General features: G+C 44.9%; 1 protein-coding gene across 6 annotated transcripts in view; it reads right to left on the bottom strand.

The window, feature by feature from the left end:
* LOC119654570 (microtubule-associated protein futsch) overlaps positions 1 to 26,344 on the bottom strand; it is a 358,399-nt gene that overhangs the window by 18,874 nt on the left and 313,181 nt on the right. For 4 of the 6 annotated variants that reach the window (XM_038060023.1, XM_038060020.1, XM_038060022.1 and 1 more), the window contains 2 exons: positions 24,179 to 24,337; positions 7,831 to 24,042 (listed from right to left, as the gene is read on the bottom strand). In XM_038060023.1, the coding sequence (XP_037915951.1) occupies positions 7,831 to 24,042; positions 24,179 to 24,337 (16,371 nt within the window). The remainder of the gene's footprint in view (positions 1 to 7,830; positions 24,043 to 24,178; positions 24,338 to 26,344) is intronic. The other 2 variants (XM_038060024.1, XM_038060025.1) reach the window with 2 other exon arrangements.

Here is a 26,344-nt window from a genome sequence, read left to right on the forward strand (position 1 = left end):
CTTCGGGGCGGACACGGGTTTCAGCCTGGACAGAGAGACCGCCTTCCTGTGTCCACCGATCTCGAGCTGGAAGAAATGTTCTCCCCGCTCGAGAACGCGGTACGGGCCCTCATATGGAGGCTGCAGTGGCTTCCGGACGGCATCCGTCCTGATCAGCACGTGCGTCCATGTGTCCAGTTCCTTGGGCGAACAAGCAGGTATGGACGAGTGTCGAGTGGGTGGTGGCGCTTTGATGCGTAGGAGATTGTCCCTCAGCAGACGCACCAACCCCGACTCCGTGAGACCCGATCTCTTGTCGAAGACCGGATCGCTTGGGAGTCTTGGGTTCTCCCCGTATACCAGCTCTGCGGGGCTGGAAGCAAATTCCTCTCGTCGGGTTGTACGTAGGCCGAGTAGGACGAGAGGCAAGACTTGGGACCAGGACGGATCGTCACGTGCCATAATGGCGGCTTTCAGCGTCCGGTGCCAACGTTCTAGCATCCCATTGGATTACGGGTGGTATGCAGTAGTCCGCTGGCGTTTAAAACCAAGGAGTTTGCCGAACTCGGAGAAAAGGGTGGACTCAAATTGCATTCCCTGGTCAGTGATGGGGACCACTGCAGGGACGCCAAAGCGAGGTATCCACTCTCGACAGAGGGCTTCGGCACATGATTGCGCCGTAATGTCTTTCAGAGGTATTGCCTCAGGCCACCGCGTAAACCTGTCGATGATTGTGAGACAATACCTATAACCATGCGAGTCTCGCAAAGGCCCTACTATGTCGAGGTGTATCGTGTGGAAACGCTTGGTAGTGCGGGGGAATGAGCCCACTTCTTTCCTTACATGCCTGGAGACTTTACACTTTTGGCATGCGATGCACTCTCTGGCCCAGGAATTGATATCCTTGTTCACGGAGGGCCAGAAGTATTTTCCGGTGACTAACCGGTTTGTTGTCCTGATGCCGGGATGCGTCAAGTCGTGAACTGCGTGGAACACTTCCTTGCGAAATGTGGCCGGAATGTATGGCCGAGGTCCCTTTTCCGAGTCTTCGCAGCAGAGAGAGAGGTTTGAGCCGAAGATGGGCAACTCCCGAAATTTCTATTTGGGGTTGAATTTGAGGCTCTGAAATGCTGCGTCATCCTCCTTCGCCTTGGCAATAGCCGAGAAATCGAGTGAGGCGGGGATGTTAACCTCGGAGACACGAGACAAAGCGTCAGCAACTATGTTGTCCTTGCCGGACACGTGCTGGATGTCTGACGTAAACTGGCTTATAAAGCTCAGATGACGAAGCTGACGAGGGGACGCTTTGTCGGGCTTCTGTTTCAAAGCATACGTGAGAGGCTTATGGTCCGTGAACACTGTGAACGGCCTGCCTTCTAGGGAGAAACGGAAGTATTTGATGCTCAAATACGCGGCGAGCAGTTCGCGATCGTAGGTACTGTAGTTCCGTTGAGCGGAATTCAACTGCTTTGAGAAGAAGCTCAACGGCTGCCAAACTTGATCCACCTATTGGTGAAGGGCAGCACCTACTGCGATGTCAGAGGCATCAACAAAAACGGCTAGGGGTGCATCTTGCAGAGGGAATGCCAAGAGTGTAGCGTCGGCCAATTGTTGACGGGATTTGTCAAACGCGCAGATAGCCTCTTCAGACCACACGATCTCTCGTGTGTCCTTAGTTTTGGGGCCAGACAAGTACGCGTTCAAAATCGACTGGCGATGGGCGGCCTTGGGCAGGAAACGACGGTAGAAGTTCAGCATGCCCAAGAACCTCCTCAACTCCCTCACTGTCTTTGGACGCGGGAAGCTTGTTATCGCTTGCAACTTGTCTGGGTCGGGCTGTATTCCTTCAGGGGAAATGAAATGGCCGAGGAATCTCACTTGTTTTTGGAGAAATTTGCATTTCTCAAAGTTTAGGACTAAACCGGCCTCAAGGAGACGTTGAAAAATACACTCGAGATGGGCTAAGTGCTCAGACTCAGTGGAAGAAGCGACCAAAACATCATCCAAATATACGAAACAGAACTCGAGGTTTCGCAGGACTGAGTGAATGAACCTTTGAAAGGTTTGCGCCGCATTGCACAATCCGGAAGTCATCCGGGTGAACTCGAAGAGTCCAAAGGGTGTGCATATTGCCGTCTTTGGAATGTCTTCAGGAGCTACTGGGATTTGGTGATAAGCCTTGGTTAAGTCCAAGGTCGAAAAGATGCGGCAATTCGCGAGGTGATGCGCAAAGTCGTGGATGAGTGGAATCGGATATCGGTCAGGAAAAGTCTGTGCATTTAGCCTTCTGTAATCCCCACATGGGCGCCATTCGCCGTTTGGCTTAGGGACCATATGCAGTGGGGAAGACCAACAGCTGTTTGAGGGCCTGCAGATATCCTGTTGAACGAGTTCTTCAAACTCTTTCCGTGCAATAGCCAGTTTCTGGGATGGTAGAGGACGCACCTTCGAGAAGATCGGGGAACCAGTAGTGATAATGTGGTGCTGCATATTGTGCTTCACTGGTTTGGAGAGACTACACTCGGTAGTAATCTGGCTGAACTTTTGGAGAAGTGCCCGAACACGAGAGTCGGTAATGTCTTCTAAAAGAACGGAAAGATTATTGCCTGGGTGAGATACCATTTGTCCCGACGAATTAAGGTTTGTCGTGGGGTCTATAAGGGACTTATTTTGCAAGTCCACCAGCAATCCATAGTGACACAAGAAGTCTGCGCCTAATATGGGGAAGCTGACATCCGCCAGAATGAAACGCTACGAAAATGTCCTACGCAAGCCAAGACTCACGTCCACTTCCCTATACCCGTATGTGTTTATGCGGGAGGAATTTGCTGCCGCAAGTTTGAGCGGTTGTGGGAAAAGTTGATGTTGCCGAGGTACGGGAAGAACCGAAACCTCCGCACCAGTATCGATGAGGTAGCTGCGCCCGCTGAGGGGGTCGAAAATAGTTAGGCGACGTGGCGCTGCGTTCTGGGTGGCCGTCGCCAAGACCCCCCGCGGACCTAGTTTTTTGCGGTAGGCGCGAATCTACACGGTAGCGTACATCTTGTCGCTTTATCCCCGAATCTGCGGTGGTACCAGCAAATCCCTCGATCCGCGGACTGTCCTGACGACCTGCTACCTGATCGCCCTTTTCGGGTGGCACACCGTGAGCGCGCTCGCGATCTGGCGCCCGAACGCTGAGCGTCCAACGTCGCCCGCATCTCGGCCACACTGGCTGTTAAAGCGGTTATCTCGCGCCTCAAGTCACCCACCTCATCCGACGGTGGTTGAACGGCCGCCAAGGTTGGGCGTACGTACACTTCCTGCACCTGGTCGGCCGTCGCTGCCAGTTCCTCCAAGGAACCGGAGACGCAGGCTAGGATCGCCTGGGTGCCCTCCGGGAGCCGCCGCAGCCAGAGCGACTTGATCAGGTCATCGCCAATCTTGCTCCCACCCAATTGCCTCATTTCGCGAATCAATTGGCTGGGAGTTCGATCACCCAACGTTAAACCCGCCAGCAAGTGGTCTAATTTTGCCGACTCGCTTGTCGACAGGCGCCTGATCAACTCGCTCTTGAGCTGTGTGTACGATGCCGACTTCACTACGTCGAACACCAGAAGAATAGACTCTTCGTCTAGGCCGACCACCGTGTAGTTGAAGCGGGTCGCGTCCGATGTGATGCCGGACATTTGGAACTGCGCTTCCAAATGCACGAACCACAGCTACGGGTTCCGCCCCCAAAACGGAGGAACGCGTACGGCGAGGGCGGTCACTTGCGGGTCCGATGGGCCTGCCGCGACTTTGCTGTCGAACGACATCTTGAGTAACGAAAAGTACGAGTTTGCAATGAACACGCGGTGAGTTTATAATGAAACGCGGTGAATTTTGCTCCGGCACGGCAGGCCGCCCCCACAAATGCACGCACGAACACAGAAATGACGACCGAAGCGGACGCTCTCCAGCGCAGACCGAAATCACCACCGAACCCGTGGTGAACCCGCGATGAGAAACACTTCAACGCCGTCTCTTGCAGCGATTTTTAATTATTATTATCTGAACTATAAATATAATATAATAATATATATTAAATATACAAATGCGGAATAAATAGTGTAGAAAACTTCTATGTGGTTTTTATAGTAAAAGGTGTGGTTGTTGTGATGAAGTCAATTGGTTGCCAAATAATCGTTCGTTTTCTAAGTTGCTGCTGTCAATGTTGAAAGGTGGTAGCGCTCGTTGAATTTCTGATGCGGCAATAATGCTGGTGTCAGCTGCGTTTGAGATGGTGATGGCTGCGGTTGCGGCGGCAACGATGGTGGCTGCGGCAGTGATGCTGACGTCTGGCGCTGCGGTGCTGATGTTTGGTTAACTTGATAAAACGCGCTCGAGATCAGAGGAACAGAACGAGTCATCTGAGGTATCGGCTGCACAGGTTGTTCAATAGTTATGTTTACAGGTGAGGGTCCAGCCTCTCTTTCTTCACTTTGGATACTGATAGTACTAGGGCTTTGTGCTCTTCGGGGTCACCAATTTAACTTTCATAGTCCAATTCTTTGCAAACCACACTTTTTAGGTACACCGGAACATAGACTGGGTTTTTACAATCAATACTCGATAGATTTGACGATTAGACTTTATTAATTAATTTATTTAAAGAATAAAGGAAGAGTGAAGTGACTATTTGCTCGTTAGAGGCAGAAGAGAATAATCTCGCTTCATGTGTTTCTTTTCTGCCCCTAACTCATGGCACCCTTTTCTCGCTAGTCTTCCACTCCCGTGGCGAGCTCTGCAAAGTGGATAGTTCCGCGCCATCTATTCGTTCGCATTTGCAACATTCGAAATAAATTTCGAATGCTGCGAATCCTGTGGTGTTGTTACCTTTTGCCTTTTTTCGCCTTGTTCTTTTGAGCCTGGGTGAAGTCTCCTTCAGACTCGCCTTCTCCTCTCGTATTTTTCGCCAGTTCGCTCTGTAACCGCTATCTGTGACCCGTGTGATGCTTACGATGCCCCCAGTGGGGGAAGCAGTTACTTCTGTTTTTCGTGTTGTTCTTCATGTCTGCCCTGTAGAAAGAAATACGATCCAGAAGTTCCTTCACTTCCACCAATCCGTTTTTCATGATTTTTTCACGTTTTTTTTGGCGAAACGTTGCACATTCCAATAGGCTTCACAACTGCGGCGCATTTCTTAATAAGCCTTTCCTTTTCAGCTTTCGCAAGAACAGCGGACTGCGCTTCCACTCGGCTTCTATTCGAAGCCATCTGCTCAGTTTTAGCGATTTTCATTTTAGGGGCTGCTTCTGACACATGCACAACTACCACCTTGGCTGAGCTAGGCTCACATCACCCCATCGACGTTAGCAAGGAACTCGATAATTGTCAAAGGGTTCACTAAGCTATCCCCTTCCCTCGATTTCCAAATAAGGACCGAAGTGGCGTTTAAATTCTAGATAAGCTTGGTGTCCAAAATGATCCTGCCAACATCGTTTGAACAGTACTTTTCACGTGCTGAGCTACCTCTTATGGATATTGAGAGATTACGTGGGAAACCGCTCCCTGTTCTATGAAATACTAGATGGTCAGAGAAGGATGGAGGTGCCATCGGGGGTAACACAGGGATCCATCCTAGTGTCGAACCTCTGGAACGCTTCCTACGAGAGCCTGCTAAGACCCAACATGCCAGAAGAGCCGCGCCTGGTCAGTTATGCAGATTACAGGCGCAATCAGACTTGCTATATTGATGCGACAGGTAAGCGAATGGATGACTGATTATGGTAGCAACCTTGCACTGGGAAAGACCGAAGTAGTCATTTTGACTAAAAGAGAATTCCGACCAGTCCAGTCCCGAGTCGATAATTTAGCCAAAACCCAAGGTTAAATACCTTGGGCTGACGCCTAACTCAAAGCAGCAAGTTTGCAGCTAAAGTTTCGACCTTAAGTTGGCTAATTGCAAACATTAGGGGTCCTACATCGAGCAGGCGATGCCTTTTAATGAGATGAGAATTTGCTGATATATGGGCTGATGCTCTTAGTAAGGATTTATATCGTAATCGCCTTGTGCAAGTACAGAGACGGGAAGTTTTGTGGGTGGCGTCTGCCTATCATGCTGCCTCTGAATCGGCCATGATAGTGACTGATTCCGTTGCCCTTCTTGCTAAGGAGGGAAACGTCATATACAAGCAAGGGAGGTGGTCGCTCGTGGACGACGGCGATGTACCCTAAATGAGTGGGAAATCTTTTGTCAAAATGAAACAAGAGGCAGATGGCTCTTTGGCAATTTAGTTGCGTGACAGAATGGGAAGCATGGTGAGGCTAACTACTCCCTACTCGGTTCGTGAACCACTCTATTTAAACAAGTGGAGCTGCGTAGCATATTACGTTCGATTTCTTCTTGTTGTAAAGAAAGCAGAGCTCGACCGCTGGAAGGGTTCCATTCGTTTTCTCCCCTCCTGTTGGTGAAGGTTTTTCTTGATTGGAAGGCTTTCCAAGGCGGGTGAGCTCGGGGTTTAGTCCGAAGTAATGTGAAAAACGGTTCCAGGCTAGTTCCTTACAAGGTAATCCAACCCGAAAAGTCTAGAAGAGGTGGCAGACTCTGCCTTAGATGGAACGATGGCATTGACGGGGGTGTCAGGATATCAAATTCAATGGACCTCGGCACAAAACGAAGATATTTGGGATGCCTTACTTGGGATGATGACGATCGTTGTACCTAGTTTTGTACGTTGGTACGTTGTACCACTTGTTGACATCTACCTGAGAGAAAGAAAGTTCTTGTACGGTACGTACGATGGCCTGATCGAACGCGCTAATTCTTTAGATGTCACTAACGATTCTGTGCTGTGCCCTATGTTTTGGAATATCACATCATGTCTCCAATATTTCAGGTGCTGAGGAAGCCATGTGTTAAGGTCTTAAGACTGATAGGTACTGAAGCTGCTGCGATTTGTTTGGCTTTGGATTTTGCGAGACAGGTTACTAGCGATAGCAGCTGAAGGCTAGAAGCTACGAATTGAACTGATGAACTATTTGAAAAGCGCACTATGAGTTGAGATCGCTTTTCGTGACTGCACTTAATCGATGTCCAACGACTTCATGCCTACTACAACAATCCAATTGACAATCAGAACTTTAATATCTCTCCTGACCAGAAACTCTGATGAGGTTGACTGGAAATAATTGCAGGAGCATAAAACGGTTGGTCTTCGCTAGTCTCCTCAGTGGTGAAGTTTGTCCATTGCTGTTAATTTTTGATCCTCTATGAGCTGAGGTTTCAATCATTTTGAAAAATAAGCAACCTTTGAAAAATAAAGTCCCAGGCTCCTGATTTCCTAAACCTTGTGCCAAATAAAATGACGCAGATCAACATAAGAAGAAGAAGATTTGAAAATATTATAGTTGCAGATCCTGATTCCTGCCAATATGAGATAGTCACTAAGAAATCCTGAATGATTCTGGCATAGAAGAGGTGGTGGATTCTTATTGGGACTTCACAAAACAGCTTGTCCAACTGGGAAAAATTTACTTTGAGGTAGCTGAAACTTCCATAACTAGGTTTTGTTACCTAGACCATGCTATAAATGGATATAATTCTTCTTTATGACTCTCCTTGAACGACCCAAAATTCATTTAGGCAATAAAGTGGGTTAAATGACTCTTGGCTAATATCAGCGGACGTTTCAACTTATGGGTTATTTCTGGGTTATTTTCCGGAGTCAGGTTCTTGGATGTCCTTGGGTGGCCCCTATTGAATACTTCGACGAACAGCCAGTTCTTTTCATCAATATTATTTCTTATTATTAAAACAAAATATGAAGTCCGTATGTCCTTAGAAAGTCTTAAAATAATTTAAAAATACATAAAATTTCAACTACTCACCTAAATCCTTATCTTCCCACGTTTGTTTTGCTTCCAGTAGAGCATTGTAAACTTCTCGACTCGGTTCAGTTCCAGAGAAAACATAGTAGCGCGCGCGCACCCTCTTGAAGAATTCCACATGTGAATAGTACGAGTTTCCATTATGTGGAACATAAGTCAGATCCATGTAGATTGGATTAGCTTTCTTCGCTGCCTTTACCGGCGATTCAGATCGCTTCCGTAGATTCTTTTCGTTGTTTAACTTTGTTGTTTTACTCACGACCATTTTACGTTCCTTTTTTGGTGTAGTTCGAATATCATTTTCCGCTGGCATAGGTGCCGGCGACGGTAGGCCTAGTGGTTTTCCCCAAACATTTGCTGGGTCTTTCTCATCCGGTTTCGGATCTTTTGATTTATCTGCCTCAGGTTTAGAGTCTTTGGTTGATTCTGCTGTTGGAGGGGATGTTTTGGCAACTTTTTGGACGTCCTCCAATGGGAATTGGGTTTTGGCGAATTCCTCAGTTTGAGGAGCTTGCTTTGACGGAGAATAGGAATATTTGGAAGTGACTGTGGTCATGACTTCAGTTCCTCGGGCTTGTCGATGCTCTTCGAGGGCTTTTTCAAAGTCCATGTCGGCTTCATCTAGGAATTTATGATCACCCTGTTTAGACAGGAAGGACGATTGGCTCATGCTATCCCCTGACTGGCTTGAAGGAGACTCATGATAGGTACGTGTGATGGTTGTTCTTGTGGTTACAATGGGAATAGGACTAGATTTTTCACCGAATGTTTCGGGTAATGTTCCATAGAAGGATGTGCTCATTGGATCAATTTTGTGCGTCATTGTAATGGGAAGAGCCGATTCCGCTTCTGCGCTTCCGTATTGTGGCGGAATGTCATCTTGGCTGTCTGTTTCTGTGTCTATATCGGATTTCTTTCCTCCGCGTTGTTTCATCCGGACGTTGTATTCGTATGAATAGTCAGAGGGTGGAGAGAAGGCAGCGTCAGAAGTGGTACTAAGTGGAGAAGGTGGAACTTCATCATCACTGAAATGTCTATCGTCAACGGTTCCCGTAGCCCAGCCTGAAGTTACTCTTGAAGCTTGCCCGGAGCTGATGTCGGATCGTAGGGAGTAGCCTTCGTGCTGCTCAAAATCATCACTTCCTGGTGTAGAGCTGCGGAACTCCGACTTTAGAGAGCTTACGTCTTTTGAACCAGGCACGTCTGAGGATGAATGCGTTTTAGTGACTACAGTTGTGCTTTTCTTGGGGTCACTGGAATCACTTGTTGTAACAGTCTTTTCTTCAGTTACTATCTCCTTGCCATCACTGGAAATTACTTTGGTTATAGTAGTAATTGTTGTAGTTGTAATTTGTTCGGAACTACTATCCTGAGAAGCTTTAGAATCTAGTATTTCAGGAGTAGGTATTCTTGTAATATCAGGTGTGCTCTGTTCGGAGAATGACTTCAGCTCTTCCTTGCTGACACGTGGGAATGGCGAAGTCGGTTTCGGAGATGAATCGGGAGTTGAAGAACCTTGACCTGCTGGGGTTGGAATCGATTGGCTTTCCGAAGTTGTGTGCGACTGGAAACCAGGACTCGATTTTCCTGATACGTCCTTGGGTGTGGATGCTCCTGAAGTTATTGATGTTTCCTTAGTTACGACTGTGATTGTACTTTGAGTCGTTGTTTCAGGTTGGCTTAATTTAAATTCAGACTTTATATTAGGACTAACTGGGACCGTAGGCGGAGTTTTCCGGTCTTTACTTCCTGGAGACGTAGGATCGATTGAAGATGTAATTATGGCGATCCGTTCATCTGAAAGATGTCGCGATACATCACACTCTGGTGAGATGGAAACTCTTCTATCCAGGGTTGCATGATCTTTGCTGCTGGATGTGCTGCTTGTGACAGCCTTTTCAGTTTTGGTGGTTGTGGCGGAAGATATTATGTCGCTTAGTTCTTGTTTGTAATCAGATGATTCCTCATCTAATGTTGAGAAAGTAGTGAAGTCTTCAGCGGGCTTGTACATACTGGTCATCATGATAGATGCTACTGACTTGGAACGAGCTTCTTTGATTGCCATGATTTCAGCATCATCTTCGTCCTCGTGATCGCTCATCGAGGAAGCGGGTCTGGAGTGCTGAGTCTTATCGCTGGACTGGCTCAAAGTTGATTCACGGCGTGAATGTGGTTGTTCTTTAGCTGTTTCAGTTGTGACTGTTTCAGTTTTCTTGGAATCGCTTACAGTTTGGGCTGAATCCACTGTTTTTTCTACAATAACTGTTTTTGTCGTGGTAGTTTCTGTCGTTGTGATCATTGTTCCTACCTTTTCTGTCTTTTGTGGTTCCTCCTTGATATGTTGAGTGATGATGGATGATGTTGCTAATTCCTGAGAAAGTTCTGATTTTGTTGTATCCTTTTCACTGGAGTCAGATACAGATTCAGAGTGTTCATCTTTTTGGATGGGGGATGGTGTCTTCCTAGCGAGATCATCTTGATCTGCTCTGGATTCAGGTCTGGATGCTTCTTTAGCTTCAGGCGACTTCTTGTCTGCCTCGACTTTTTCTGCTACTGGCTGAATTTTTATGTCATCTTGAGTTGGAATGGGTTTATCTTCAGCAGTGTCTTTCCCACTAACATGCGATGCCTGTGAGGCTGGGCGCGAGGATTCTAGTTCTTTCGTGTCGGATTTGTGACTCGCTGCTGATTCTGGCCGAGACATTTGTTTGGAATCGTCCTTTTCATCGATGTGACTTGATTTTGAATCGGGTCTTGATGTGTCTTTAGTTGGACTTTCAGATTTATGACTAGTCGCCGACTCTGGCCGTGATGTTTGCTTAGAATCGTCTTTATCCTCTGCATGACTAGTTTTCGAACTAGGCCTTGAACTATCCTTTTCATCTAAATCTTCCACTTTAGATTCTGGTTGTACTACGTCCTTCAGATGGGAGTCGCTTGGCTCAGATTTTTGCATCGGTTTTGCATCTTTTTCACTTGTATGACTTGCTACAGAGTCTGGTCTTGAAGGGCCTTTTTCTTCAACGTGACTGATTTTAGACTCTGGTCGGGAAGTGTCTTTTTCCGATAGAACATCCTTTTCATCAATATGACTTGTAACGGATTCAGGTCTGGATGCATCTTTGGATGATGTCTCCTTTTGGCTTACTGGACTTATATGTGAGTCTTTCTCATCTGTATGACTGGCTTTGGATTCCGGTCGGGATGGCTCCTTTTCATCAGTCTTAGATGGTGAGAGTCCTTCTTTGCTAACGATACTTATTTCAGATCCAATGCTGAGTTTCTTTTCGTCTATATGAGTCATCTTTGAGTCAGGTCTTGAGTGAACATCTTTCTCTTCAGAAGCACTGAGAGTAGACTCCCTGCGGGAATCTGATTTGGCTGCTTCCTGCTCATCGACTTGACTTGTTTTCGAATCTGGCCGTGATTCAGGCTTCGAGCTATCCTTTGAAGCGACACTATCATCGACTTGACTTGCTTTCGAATCTGGCCGTGATTCAGGCTTCGAGCTATCCTTTAAAGCGCCACTATCTTTGGTTTCGGGTTTAGTTGAGTCTTTTTGTAGCGCTTCGTCTTTTTCGCTGCCACCGAAGCTTGCGGCAGATTCAGAGCGAGAGGAATCTTTTACAGAGTCTTTTTCATCAACGAAACTAGTTTTAGATTCAAGCCCTGTATCGGATTTGAGAGGGACGGTTTCTTTATCATCTACATGAGTAGCAGCAGATTCTGGTTTGGAAACAGCCGAAATGTCTGCGGACGATGTTTCAACTTTCTTTTCATCTTTATCTCCACCCTTTGCCTCTGGCACTGTCTTGATTGGTGAGATTTTTTCGTCAATGTGTTCAACGACAGGCTCAGGTTTAGAAGTATCTTTTAGAGGAGAAAGTCGGTCCTCAATGTGACTTGTAACAGATTCAGGTCGAGAAATATCTTTTGCCGGAGAAATCGGAACTTCGGTATGACTTACAATAGAATCAGGTCTAGGAGCATCTTTGCTCGGGGAAGTCTTTTCGTCGGCGTGACTCGTTACTGACTCTGGTCGGGAAGATTCTTTACTTTCAGAAGGACTTGACTTTTTACCAGTTTCTTCAACTAAAGTTGCAGCGCACGGAGCTGCTGTTACGGCAACAATTGATGCTCGTTTGACTGCTTCCTCTATTGCTTTAGATGAATCTTGAGTGGCTTTTTCGTGCTCAGGTTCAATGTGGCTCGCAGCTGACTCTGGTCGCGATGAGACTGGTGATTTGTGATCCGATTTCGTATCTTTTTCACTTATATGCGATGCTGCCGATTCTGGTCGAGATGCATCTTGTGTAGTTAATGATGGTTTTTCTGCTAATGTGTCTTGCATCTTCTCCTGAAGAGCATGAGCTTTTGAATCGTGAGTATCAACCTCGGTTGGTTTCGTGGCAGATGGCTCTTCGTGAACATGGTCTGTTGTCGATTCTGGTTTCGTGGCTAGCTTGTCTTCCTCTTTGTCGCTAACAGTAGTAGATATAGACGTTTTTCTGGGCACTTCAGGCGACTTTGCTGGAGTAACCGATGCCTTGGCTGGCTCTTCCTCTTTAATATCTGCTTCTTTGGGGGAGGTTGCAGCTTTTTCCTCTGGCTTGGAACTTAGACTCGCGGATGAATCCCTCCTACTTCCGGTGTCTTCAGGGTGAGTACTTAAAACGGATTCAGGTCTCGATTCTGGTTTGGCTGGAGGCACCGTTTTATCTTTCTCAATCGATTCTGTGACTGATTCCGGTTTTGGAGGCTCCTTACTGGCTTCCGTATCATCTTTTGGAGATGCAGTCGATTGCGGACTTGAAGGTTCCTTGCTGATATCTTTCTCGTCTGCTTGAGAAACTACTGATCCTCGCTGAATACTGTCATCTTTTTCATCCTTCTTAGAAGCGACTGAGTCCGGTCTAGATGACTCCTTGCTAGCTTCTTTGTCATCCTTTTCGGAAATGACTGATTCTCGTCTAGATGGTTCCTTACTGGTTTCTTTTTCATCTTTAAGAGACGCAACGGATGGGGGTCTAGATGCCTCCTTGCTAGCTTCTTTTTCCTCCTTGTGGGAGGCTGCAGATTCCGGTCTGGATGGCTCTTTACTGGCTTCTTTCTCATCTTTATGGGACGTAACGGATTCCGGTCTAGATGTTTCTTTACTAGCTACTGTTTCATCTTTGTGAGAAGTGGCAGACTCCGGCCTAGATGATTCCTTGCTGGTTTCCTTCTCATCTATATGAGAAGCGACTGATTCTGGTCTAGATGACTCCTTACTCGTCTCTATTTCATCCTTGTGGGATGTTGCAGATTCTGGCCTAGATGGGTCCTTGCTAGCTTCTTTCTCATCTTTGTGAGAGGCAACTGATTCTGGTCTAGATGGTTCCTTGCTAGCTTCTTTCTCATCCTTTGGAGAAGTGACTGCTTCGGGTTTTGATACCTCATCAATACTACTTTTTTGAGAAGTGGCTGACTCAGGCCTGGACGGTTCTTTGCTTGCTTTTTCCTCATCTTTAGGGGAAGCGGTTGATTCTGGTTTTAATAGCTCCTTGCTAGATTCTTTCTCATCCTTTTGAGAAGCAGCTGATTCCGGCCTAGACGGTTCTTTGCTGACTTCCTTCTCATCTTTATGAGAAGCGGCAGATTCTGGTCTAGATGGTTCCTTACTGGCTTCTTTTGCATCTGTGGGAGAAGCGATTGATTCTGGTTTGGATGGTTCTTTACTTGCTTCCTTGTCATCTTTCTGAGAAGCGGCGGATTCTGGCCTAGACGGTTCTTTACTAGCATCTTTCTCATCTATATGAGAAACGACTGATTCAGGTCTTGATGGCTCTTTACTAACTTCTTTTTCATCTTTAGATGAAACGGCTGATTCTGGTCTAGACAGTTCCTTGTCATCTTTTTGTGAAGCGGCGGATTCTGGCCTAGATGGTTCTTTTTTGGTTTCCTCTTCATCCTTGTGGGAGATAACTGATTCTGGTCTCGATGGTTCTTTACCAGTTTCCTTGTCATCCTTCTGTGAAGCCGCGGATTCCGGTCTAGATGGCTCTTTGCTGGCTTCCTTATCATCTTTATGGGATGCTACTGATTCTGGTCTAGATGGCTCTTGGCTAAGTTCTTTCTCATCTTTATGAGAAGCGACTGATTCTGGTCTAGATGGTTCTTTGATGGCTTCTTTCTCGTCTTTCTGAGAAACGACGGACTCCGGTCTAGATGGTTCCTTACTGACGTCTTTCTCATCTTTATGGGAAGCGACAGATTCTGGTCTTGAAGATTCTTTGCTGGTTTCTTTTTCATCTTTATGAGATGCTACGGAATCAGGTCTAGACGATTCTTTGCTCGCTTCCTTTTCGTCTTGTTGAGGTGCAATTGTTTCGGGTTTAGAAGGCTCTTTAGCTGCCTCCTTTTCATCCTTGTGGTGTTCAATCGTCTTAGGTGCTGACAGTTCTTTGCTAGCTTCCAGTTCATCTTTTTGGGAGGCGGACGATTCTGGCCTACTAGCTTCTTTTTCGTCCTTCTGAGTAACGGAATCTTCCTTTTGGGATAAAACTGATTCCGGTCGAGAAAGTTCCTTGCTGGTTTCCTTTTCATCTTTTGAGGATATTATTGATTCTGGACTGGATGGTACTTTACTTAATTCTTTTTCGTCTTTCTGAGAAGCAACTGATTCTGGCCTTGACACCTCTTTACTCACATCCTTGTCACCTTTGTCAGAAACAACTAATTCTGGCTTGGATGGTTCCTTGGGAGACTGGGTTAACTCTAGCTGGCTATCTTTGTCTGCAACAAGTGATGCTGGCTTAGATGGTTGTTCGTCATGCTTCTTTTCGTCTTCTTGAGGTTGAGGTGTAACAGTCTCTGGTTTTGACGGTTCTTTTGTAGACTCTTTTTCATCTACACTCGATGCAACTGATTCAGGCCTTGACACTTCTTTTGGAAGGGGTTTTTCGTCAAAGTGACTAGCAGCAGAAGTTGGACGCGACACTTCTTTATCTGTCACTTCGGATTGTTTTCGAGATTCATCTTTTTCTTCGAGATGACTAGCTACTGATTCCGGTCTGGAAGGTTCAGTGGTCACGGATTCTTTACGAGAGGGAGTCTTATCATCATGGACTTTATCGTCGTCTTTAGGAAGTGTTTCTTTTTCATCGACGTGGCTACCTTTAGATTCCCGCCTTGAAGGCAGGTCGACATGACTTGCTGCTGATTCCGGTCTTGAAGTGTCTTTAACAGATTCTTTTTCGCTAACGACAGAAGCTTTTCGTGATGTTTCCTTATCACTAGGAAGGCTTGCAGCTGATTCAGGTCTGCTATAGTCTTTTGAAGGTTCTTCTTCCTTCGTGGGTTCCTTTTGATCTTTTTCAGACTTCTCAGTAATGTGATCAGCTTGTGATTCTGGTGCTGTGTGTTCTGGGGATTTAGTGTCCTTAGAGGATGGGAATGAAGGCGTCTTTATAGCAGACAATGGTGATACGCTTTCCTTCAGAATTTCTTCTGCAATTGGTTCTGGACTTTTTTTCAAGTCATCGTGCGGCAAGCAAGGATGATCATCAATCGAGCTTTCATCTTTTGTAATGTCTTTTTCGCTGATACTGATGGCTGATTCTCGCCTAGAATCGTCAGTAGCGACGGATTCTTTTCGGGATTCGGGATGTTTGAACCCTTCGAGATCAGCAAGTTCATGAGCGGAAATAACTTTATGTTCGAAAGGCGTTGGTTCTGTCCTGGCTGTTGTTTCTTCTGGGAAATGGGGGGCTGGACTGGGGGAAGTAGGAAATTTCATGGGCGATTTACTTTCAGCTGCTTTGATTTGATCCTTTTCAGAGATTTCATGTTTCTCTTTTTCTTCAAAAGACAATGGGGCACCAGGTGATTTTTCGGAAACTTCCTCAGGACTAACCTTGGAAGGTTCATCTTGAGTGGCTTTCTCTTCAGGTGACATTCTTCCAGAAGAAGGTTCCGGAGTAGATCCTGGTGTGAATTTTATGGTGCCTGGTGGACAGATTTCTGTTTCTTCTCCACCATCTTCACTACTGGCAGTTACGAGCATTCTTTTGACCGTCGTTCCATCTGAATCCTTCAAGCTTGCTGTACGTGATAACTTCTCCTCGAGCTGCTTCTCATCAAAGTCTGGTATAATCTCTGTTAAATCTTTGTCCGATTTAAGGACTTCCGCAACGGTAGCTACAATCTTGACAACTTCTTCTTCACGCGGTGAAACTGGTCGGAGTGCAGGGACAGGTGATTTATCTTCAGAGGATAGTGCTTCCTTACTCGGTGGTGAGTATCGATCTTCCTCCTCTTCTTCGCGAATATCATGAAGGCTCGATTCGTCACGTTCCATTCCAGACAGTTTGAATTCATCAGAGGGGAATGAATCCTCCTTTACTGGCGAATCTAAGGTAGTAATGTGAGTTTCTCTGAGCTCAGTGGTGTAGCTGGTGATTTCGAAGGAAGATTTCTTCTCCGACTGGGCACTTTCGGTAAGCTCCAAAACTTCTTTATCATCATCGTCAGCTTTAGGTTCCTTCTCTGGCTGTAACTTTTCGGTGATCTTTTCTGCTGCAGAATCAATTGTCGACACAATTCCTTTTGCTACTCCTCCCAAGAAAGAGGCGATACCTGATTCAGCCGCTTTGGCGGTCTTTTCAACTTCCGCCGATATCTCAGCAGTTTTTTCTGCTACAACGACAGCCGCTTTCTCAACCACTTCATCTGCTTTTTTGATTTGCTCTGAAATAGCAGCATCGACTTTCTCCATCTTCTCATCAATTGTTTTAGTAGCTTCCGCCTTCGCGGTCTCAGCAGCTTCTTTAGTTTTATCTACAATTTCTTCAGTGAGCTTGTCAGCCTTTTGAATCACAGCCTCAGTTTCTTCCTTGGCTTTGGCCTTCAGGTCTTCAGTTTTTTCTGCAACTTTCTCTATTGTCTTTTCAACGTCTTTTTTGACATCTGTACAGACGTCTTTTGTTTTTTCCTCTGCTTTCATAATATCAGCCTCAAGTTTAGCTGCGGTTTTCTCAGCAATGGCAGAGCCCTCAACGGTTTTCTCTGTTACCGACACAGTAAGATCATCAATTTTATCTTGCACTTTATCAGATACGTCTTCCACTTTGGTAGATAATTCATCTAGCTTCTTTGATACTTCTTCTTGCAGTGCTGCTGTTTCTTTCTTAGTTGTCTCTTCAACCGTCTCCTCAGTTTTATGCAGAAGTCCTTGTAAGCCACTAAATACTTTGCTTCCGACATCTTTGGCGGCTTCAATAATTCCACCTAATTCATCTTTTGCTTCTTTACCAGCTTCCTTCAAATCTTCTTTAATATCCTTGAGTTCAGATGAAATAGCCGCTTCTGTAGGAGCAATAATTTTTTTCTCGATTTCCTCCTCAACATCTTTCACGATTCCTACAATATCATCTTTTACTTTAACAGCCAAGTCCTCAGCCTTTTCGATTGGTGACACAGGAGACGGTGGAGTTCTCATATCATACATAGCATGGGCTTCAGTAATTGGTTTGGCTACCTCCTTCGGACTCACTTCATCCTTTTCTTTCTCATCGCTCTTTAATGACTCTTTTCGGGAGAGAACCTGAGGCTCGTGCTTCTCGATAACAATAGCTTCCTCGACTGTAGCTGGGCTTTCTGTTGAGAGAGTATCAGCATGATCTTCAGATGTGAGGGGTTTAGGCTTTCCCGGCGAAGCTTTTTCGGCTTCTTCTTCTTTTGTATCAATTTCAGTTTTCGACTCATGGTCTGGCTTCTCAGCAGTGGCATCTGCAATTGGACTTTTGGTAGCAGGAACTTCTTTAGGAGACTTTTCGTCCTTTAATTCTATGGCAGGAGTGGCATCCTTAGCTTCGTCTTCCTTCTTCTTGTCTGCTTCTGGGCTTGGTGCCTTCTCATCCGTAAGAGTATGTTTAGCCACAACTTCCTCCTTTTTGTCGGTATCTACGTCGACGCTGGGTGCCTTCTTGTCAACCGGAGAAGCAGGCTTATCTGATTCTTTCTTCAACTCAGGGCTAGCTGCCTTAAGTTCTTTGGCTTCTTTAGTTTCTGGTGTCGTTCCTTTCATTTCAGGTGTAGGGCTGGGTACTTGAGCTGGAGTGGGTGAAGGTGTTTTGCTTTCGGCCTTCTTAGGTTCTGGGCTTAAAGTTTTTCCATCTTCCTCTTTTGACTGGGGGCTTGACTCTCTGATTTCTTCAGTGGGAGTTGGTTTTGCCTCTTTTTCATCAGGCGTTACTGGCGATGGAATCTTACTTTCAGCTTTTGATTCAGGGGCAGGAATAGTTTCTTTTTTGTCAATACTTGATTCTTTTTCAGGCTTCTCAGTTTCCTGAATGTCTTTGCTGGATGGTTCTTGCACAGGTTCAGTTTTCACTGTTTCCTTTTCAGGTTCTGGAATTATTGGCTTTCCTTCGCTTGGTGAAGATTCTTTAGCTGGACTTTTTTCTTGTTCTGATTCTTCTTTCCTAAGCGCATCGGGTTTCTCAGCTTTGGTTTCAATCGGAATTTCTTTTTCAGGACTTGGCATTTTTGCAGGCTCCACAGCTTTTTCTTTTTCAGGAATTTCAATCTCTTGTTTAGTTAGTTCTGGTGATTTCGACACTACTTTTGCATCAATTTTTTCAGGAGATTTCATTTCCTGCATAGGTTCAGGTGATACCTTGTCCTTAACTTTAGGTGCATCCAGTTCAACTGGAATGACTTTTGTGTCTGGGCTTGTCAGTTTTTCCTCCTTATCCGAGAGTTTCTCTGGTTGTTTTGTTGATTCTGCGGTTGCTTCGGTTGATGGAGCTTCTTCTTTTTCAACTTTCTCTTCAGTAGTGGCTATCTTGTCGGAAGGAGCCTTTTCATCTACTTTTTCAGGAGACGGCACTCTTTCCTGTGCTATTTGTTCGATTGGTGATGCTGCTTTTTCAGAGGGAGCAGGTGATTTTTCTGTAGGAGCGGGTGATACTGACTTGTCTGAAGGAGCTGGAGAGGCAGATTTCTCAGATGCTTCTTTTTCAGATGTAAGTGGAGATGATGGTTTATCTGACGCAGCCGGAGAAGGTATTTTCTCAGCTGGGGCAGCTGGAGACAATTTCTCTGTAGATGGAAGCTTGGTCACTTCTGAAGGCGAAATTACTTTCTCGGGAGATTTGTCCTTTTCGACTAGCAATTCAGGAGATTTGGTTTTATGATCGGGAGATTGAGCCTTTACAGCGGACTCTGCCTTTTCAGGGGCTTTTTCAACCATTCCAATTTCTTCATGAGCTTCAACTTTTTCAGAAGGCGAAACTTTCTCTGAAGGAATTGCAGCATCTGCAGGAGATACTGGTGAAGCGTCTTTCTCTAGTCCTGGTAATTTCTCTGTAGACAAATCTTTTTGAGTGGCAGGAGAGATCTGTTTCACTAGAGTTTCTACTTTGTCAGTCGTTGAAAGTTTCTCGGATGAAAGCACATCCACGTGTGGTGATACCTTTTCTTCAGGCTTTTCTTTTTCAACTTCTTCAAGTGATTTTTCTGTTAATTCAACCTTTTCAGAAGGTGATACCTTCTCAGGTGATCCGAGTTTTTTCTCAGGTGCAACTGTTTCTATAGTTGAAATTGCTTTCACAGTCACTTCCTTTTCGGGTGATTCGATCTTTTCGGGAGACACTTTTTTGTCGGGGGATGCAGCTTTCTCTGGGGACGCTACCTGTGGAGGAGAAACGCTTTTTTCCTTGGGCGATTCTTCTTTTGGAGTTACCTTCTCAGGAACTTTTTCTTTCTCTGCGGTAACAGCCTTTTCGATAGGCTCGACTTGTTCAGCTGGAGTAACTTCCACATCTGGCTGAGGTGATTTACTTTTTTCCAGTTCAGATTCTGGAGTTGTTGGCGCTTTTTCAGCAGGTTTCTTCTCAGGAGATTCAGCCTTATCTGACACGGCGACTTTTTCTGTAGTGATTTTCTCTAGTTCAGTTGCTGCCGGGGTTGGCGCTTTTTCAGCAGTTTCCTTCTCAGGCGATTCAACTTTCTCTGCTAATGCAGCTTTTTCTGCAGCGGGTTTCACAGGTTCAGTTACTGCCGGTGTTGCTACTTTTTCAACAGGTGTTTTCTCAGGAGATTTTGCCTTTTCCGGAACTTCAGCTTTCTCTGGAGCGGCTTTGTCAGGGCTGGCTATCTTTTCAGGTGAAGTTGCCTTTGCCGGGGTTTCTCCAGGAGATGCTCCTTTTACAGGCGAGATATCTTTTTGTGTGGGAGCTTCTTCTTCTGGAGATCGAATCTTCTCTGGAGATTCTACCTTCTCTGCAGATTCAATTTTCTCTGGAGGTGCAACTTTTCCGGGAGGGGTTATTTTACCAGAAATGGAGAGTGTTGTTGGCGGTTCAACTTTTACTGGTGATTCAGTTTTTTCAGGAGTCGCAGCTTTTTCAGGTTTTACTGTAGTTTCAGTTGGTTCAGGTGACTGTTTTCTTTCAGGAGATGTAACTTTTTCAAGTGATGCCGGCTTTTCAGTAGTATCAATTTGTTGAGGTGACGGCGCCTTTTCTGGAGAAGCTGCCTTTTCTGGAGATTCGACTTTATCGACAATATCAGTTGTTTTAGGTGACGGTGCTTTTTCAGGGGATGCAAGTTTTTCGGTAATTGCAGCTTTTTCAGGAGAGGCAGGAGAGACTTTTTCGGGCGACGCAGCCTTTTCAGGAGACCCAATCTTTTCATGTGATTCAGGTTTTTCAGAAATAGTTGGTTGTTTAGGCTCTACTTTTTCAGCGGGTTTAGCCTCCACAGGAGACACAACCTTTTCTGGAGTTACACTCTTTTCTGTTACTTTAGCTAATTCAATAGAAGGCTTTTCGGGAGACGCTGGCTTTTCAGGGCATGCAACTTTTTCAGTGACGGGTGATTCAACTTTTCCAGGTTTTTCTGGGGAAATATCCTTCTGTTCCTTTTCCTTAATTTCTGGGCTTGGCGCTTTGGTTTCTTTGCTTTCGGTTGCTTCTAGAGGAGATTTCTTTTCATCTAGAGGAGTTTTCTTCTCAACTTTCTCGCCATCTCCTCCGGGTGCAATTGTTTCCACTGGACTTGCAACTTTACCCTCTTCTTTTTCAGGACTATGCTCTTTCTCTTCCACCGGGCTTGCAACTTTCACCTCTTCTTTTTCAGGACTTGGCTCTCTCTTCTCCACCGGACTTGTAGTTTTGATATCATCTTTTTCAGGAGTTGTCTCTTTCTTCTCGACTGGGCTTGCAACTTTGATATCTTCCTTTTCAGGAGTTGTTTCCTTTTCCTCCTTTTCTTTTTCTGGCGGCGAAACGGCCTTTGTTTCAGGCTCAGGTGATTTCTTTGTATCTTCTAATTTCTCAACTTTTTCCTTTTCGTCATGTTTCTCATCAACTTCTGCTTCTTCCTTGTCTTCCTTGACAGTATCTTCTTTCAGCGTATCTACTGGTTTGGTTTCATCCTTCAATTCGATTGCACTTGGCTTCTTTTTAGCATCAGCTCCGACTTCTTCGTATGGAACGAAATCAGCTTCTTCATGAACTGGAAGATCTGCTACTTCGTCAGGGGTTTTAACAACGTCTCGAAGAAGTCCCTGATGAGCTTCAAATTGCATTTTAGCTGGAAGGACACGTGCTGTTGCAACTGGTTCAATAGTTGTTGGTTTTGGCGGTGATGCCGGAACCTCTGTTTCTTTTGTTTCCTCCTTTACATATTTCTCCTCGATTATGAGATCTTCCTTGATCTCGTCCAGAGGAATTCTTTCATCTTCTGGAAGGGTAGGAGCTGTAGTGGCTCCGGACTCAATTGTTGCAGAGAATTTTTCTTCCGGAAGACTTTCTTGAAGGTTGACATCCTTCTGGACATCGAGTTCGTCTTTGGTGTCGGAAGTTTTCTTTGCACTGCTAACTTTGTCTTCAGGAGTTGGGGAAGAAAATTCTTCAGTCTTGATGGCTGTTGATTCCTCAGTTTTGGCTTTGGCGACTTCTTTGGCTGACGCGATAATTTCCTGTACTTCTGCTTTGATTTCAGTCTTTTCAGGTGTGGTTAATTTGACTGGCTCTTCAATGGAGTCGGGTTGGATCTCTTCAGCTGGCTTCTTTTCTTCTTGCTGCTGTTCTTCTTTCGATGGTTTGGGTTCGGCTTTTGGTTCAGCTTGTTTCTGTTCTTTTTCAATTTTTTCAGCAGCTTCTAGTTTGGCCGCTTGCTCCTCAATCTCTTCCTCGGCGCTTGGTTTGCGTTTCTTCTCAGATTCTTGAGAGTCTCGTTGATGCTTCTGGATTTCCTCTTCTTTAGTTATGCTGCTTTCTTGCTCATTTATTGAGTCCTCAGTATATTGTTCGACCTCTTCTTTTTCAATGATGAGGTACTCTTCTTCCTCTTCTGCCTCTGTGGTGCTGTCTTGCTTGGCAATATCAGCTACTTCGCGATGATCTGGTTTGACGTCTTTTCGTTTCTTTTCATCGCGGCTGAAAACGGCTTCAATCTCCCTCACAACTTCTTGCTCCTCTTTGAGATCATCTAGCTCACGTTGTTTGGCTACATCCACGTCTTGAGTGGCGGCGATATCTTGGATTTTCTTGGCTGCAGAGACTTCATCTGCGCTGGGAGTGGATACTAGACTGGAATCTGTAGTACCTCCCTTATCAAGGCGTGGTTTTCGGGCATCGGCTTTTGGTTTAGCAGCTTTAACTGGGCTACCTGGGGCACGTTTCGAAGGGGAGCTAGCTCGCGGCCTTCGTGAAATAGGTTTACGTTCTGGTTTCGGTTCCTTCTTTTCGGGGTCTTTTTTAGTAATCTCGCGTTTAGCTGGTTTCGCAGCATGTTGCTTAGATTCAAGTACTTTTCGATTATTAGCATCCTTGGTACTTTTTGCCGGTGTACTACTGGGACTGGATCTTGTGATTCTAGATGCAACCCGTGGTTTGATCTCACGTTCTTTTGCAGTTGGTTTTCCTGTTTCTTGCTTGCGGGGAGTAGCAGTAGGAGATGCTTTCTTCTCTGTGTCTTTTTTGATAGTTTTCTTATCCATTGACTTTGGAGGCTTTGTGTCGATCCTTGATCGAACTACAGGCTTAACTTCAGCTCGCGGTTTCTCAGCTTTGGTTTTAGCAGCTTTAGCTTTGATTTCGATTTCCTCCTTTTTGGCGGATTCAGTGTCTACTTCTTTTTTGATAATTTCGATTTCGACTTTCTTTCCGACGTCTTGTTCGAATGCTTCCTTGTTATCAATTTGTTCTTCAGGTTGTTCACTTTCAGCTGTTTTGGCGTCAATAAGATCGGCTTCCTTATTGTCAGGGATCACAGCATCGGGACTGGCTTTTGACTTCTCAATGATTGGTTCTGGCTTAACCTCAGCCTTTGCGGCAATCACAGTTTTGGGTGGTAAAGCTTCAACTGCAGCCTCTTTGATTTTATTATCCTGTTGTTGTTGTGATAGTTTTAATTTATTATCTAGTAGCTTGTTATCTTTTTCAATAGCGGCTGATATTGGTGGCTTTGCAGCCTTGGACGGAAAAACTGGCTCGGGAAAACCTTTTTCCACGGGTGCGGCCTTAAGTGCCTTTTTGGTCATAGCTGTTGTAATGGCTGGCGCAATGGTTTTGGCAGTACAGATAGGATGTTTCATAAATTCCAAATGTTTGATTCTATCGAGACCGTCAATGATTTTATAGTCAGGTGTGCTTCCTGGAAACAGAATCCTAGTGATAGTGTCTTCAGGATTGGCTGGCTGCCAAACGAGAAGAGCACATATTGAGACCAGATTCTGAATTGGAAAGTTGAACTCCTTGCTATCTTTGGCAGTGAAAAGTTTATGATCGCCAGCTGCCCATTTTTGAAGAAACTCCTTAACTTCTTTTGAATCTCGTGCCGGGCTGATGACATACATGTCTAAGGTACCATGTCCCACTTTGTGGTATAAATTGATTGGTTCGATATCTCTATAGCAGTTTTGTGGCTTCAAGTTTAAGGCCTTCAGATTTGACACTAAATGGTGCCCTCTTTCGAACAGGTCGACTAGGAGAGGGTCTTTGTCTTTGTCGCCATCAGGACTAGGTAGTGTCTTTCGTTCGGGAACATTACAAAAGTAGTGACCAATCTGTGGATACACATGCCCTCCCTGTTTTCGTTCTACTACTGCACTCAAGCCCATTATGTTGCTGTTGTTAATTCTAGTCATAAGCACGGCATCGAGACGGTCTAGGTGTCGGGCAAAATCCCAAAAACATGCCTTCCGATTAAAGCCACCATCAACTGAAAAACACAAGGGAAAATTATGTTAGTCATTCACCTCTGTAACCTCATAAACTGTAAGACTCAATCCAATCAAGAAAATTGATTCGATGACATTTTGCCAAGCACATTTTTAGAGGCGATAAAATCCACTTACCTAACATATTGAATCCATTGATGCCAAAGAGCGCAGCATCACCTTGGCCTCCCGGGAAGACATAAAGTGTTGGATGGCTAAATCGAATATTTCCTACTACATCTGAAGTTTCCAGTAAATCATGGAGATCTGCAGGAACTAGCATTGGCGCCAGATAGTCTACGATAAAGGACATCAAGGAAAAAGTAGCAATTAGTGAAGTAATTTAGTAGGGGATGTGAGGAATTCAAATGGATTATATAGTTTCAGGCGATAGATGACGAGCAGAGCGTATTTGCAGACATCAGGAGGATGGAGGAAGAGTCTAATTAAGGATCTCAGTTTCGTTTTGTTGATTGTTACACTCGTTTCAACCTTTCTATTTGTCGCAGTTCTAGGCTGCTCCGTCCCAGTTCATGTGTGGGATGTAGTATGTGTATAATAAATGAATGGGCGGAAGTCTTTTTAAGGATTCGTGTTAGCCTTGTGTTCAGGGGATTCAATTTCCAATATTTTCAGTTGTAATAGTATTTGAAATACCGAACACGAATTCAATTTTTTTGTGTATTTTATCCCCAGCAATATCCATTATGTGGCCGTGTACTTCAGTTTTCTTAGATTAGACTCAGTTTACCACCTATGCACCCTTTTGGCACAGACTTTAGTCCTTTTAGTTTTCCGGTCCCCGTTCATCAGACAAAAGATATAACTTCAAGGAATCATGGGACTGAATTTTTCTACTTCCAATTTTTCACATTAATTAGGAGCGCTATGACTGAATGCAAGGATAAATTTTCTATCTGCGTTGGTGGTATTCTAGTCAAGGACGACCATTGTCTATTACTCATTCCTATTCAGAGATTGGGGAAAGTATGTAACGATGGCAGGGGATATTTCATTCTGGGTTTTAGAAAGACAGATCAAAGTGTGGTTAGACATTTTTGGGCTTAATAAAAAACTTTTGAAAGAAGGGGGTTCGGGAAGCCTTTTTGTGTTTAGGAATAAGTGAGTGAAGGTTCTAAGATATTGGGTTAGAGGTCAGAGTTCTTATGGAAGACATTTCTCTTTCTTGCAATTTTTTTCTAATTAAAGTGAGTACGTCTTATTTCTTGTTGTCCAAAACACTGTACTGTAAGCAATGGTCAATGGAGACTGTGATTATACCCCAAAGTTTTGAAGAGCACAATTCGGAAAGAAGTCTAAAGCGAACCTTAAAAAATATAACTTTGAAAACCTCTTACTTTGAATTCGTATATATAAGGCTAAAAGCCAGGCAACAGGTTTTCATGTACAACTTTTGGTAACTCCAATGGCATCGGCCAAATTAAGCCCTAAATACTAATAAACCTTGGCATGAAGGACATGTAACCAATCTCTGAATTGATCCCTTAGAGGACATAACCCTGGCAGGAGGCAAGTTCTCCGAGAAGAAAAACTTGTTCAATCAATCACGTCCCGTCAGGAGGAAGTCCATCCCGAGCCTAAGGTCCACGATAAAGCTCCTTTTGCCAACCACACATTTCATTCGTATTCGACCTGACCTTTAACACTTTCATTTCATTTACTCCGCCACGTTGATGTACTACTCCCGTTCAACAACCTTTTGACCGTAAGCGGTTTCCAACTCTCTAACAGGTAGATGAGAGGTAGAGCAGTTTCCTGGCCTTCAATGTCATGGTAAACTCACTCATCAGATGGGAGAGGGTGTTCGTCTCAACAAGAACAAAGAGATTATCCGCATAAGTAACGCGACGAAAATTTTTTTCCAATAGATGTACCTTTTTAACAGAGCTAATTCTTGGCAGCTACACTTACGAAAATTCGGCAATACAGACGACTGACTTAGGTAATCAAATGTGGCTTTACAATAATAATGGCGTTTTCGGTGCATCTACTAATTCGAACCTCGTACTGTCTGTTTACCATCACATGAGATGATTTCACTTCCAGTTGCTGGACCACAATCCTCTCCAGGACCTTGTCAAACTCGGCGAGAAAATCGTGGCCTTGAACGACTGAGGATTACTCTTATCCTTCTTGGTAGTTTACCAGTACACGGTAGATCATATTCGCATAAACAAAGAACATGAGATGGGATGTCCCATTAACGGCTTTGCATGTCTAGTCAGACATCCCACCCCAGTCAGGTGGTTTTCGACACCTAAGCCTCGCCTTTCGCGATTTCAC

The sequence above is a fragment of the Hermetia illucens genome, chromosome 4 (genome assembly GCF_905115235.1).
Source record: "Hermetia illucens chromosome 4, iHerIll2.2.curated.20191125, whole genome shotgun sequence".
In the NCBI taxonomy this organism is placed as follows: Eukaryota; Metazoa; Arthropoda; class Insecta; order Diptera; family Stratiomyidae; genus Hermetia; species Hermetia illucens.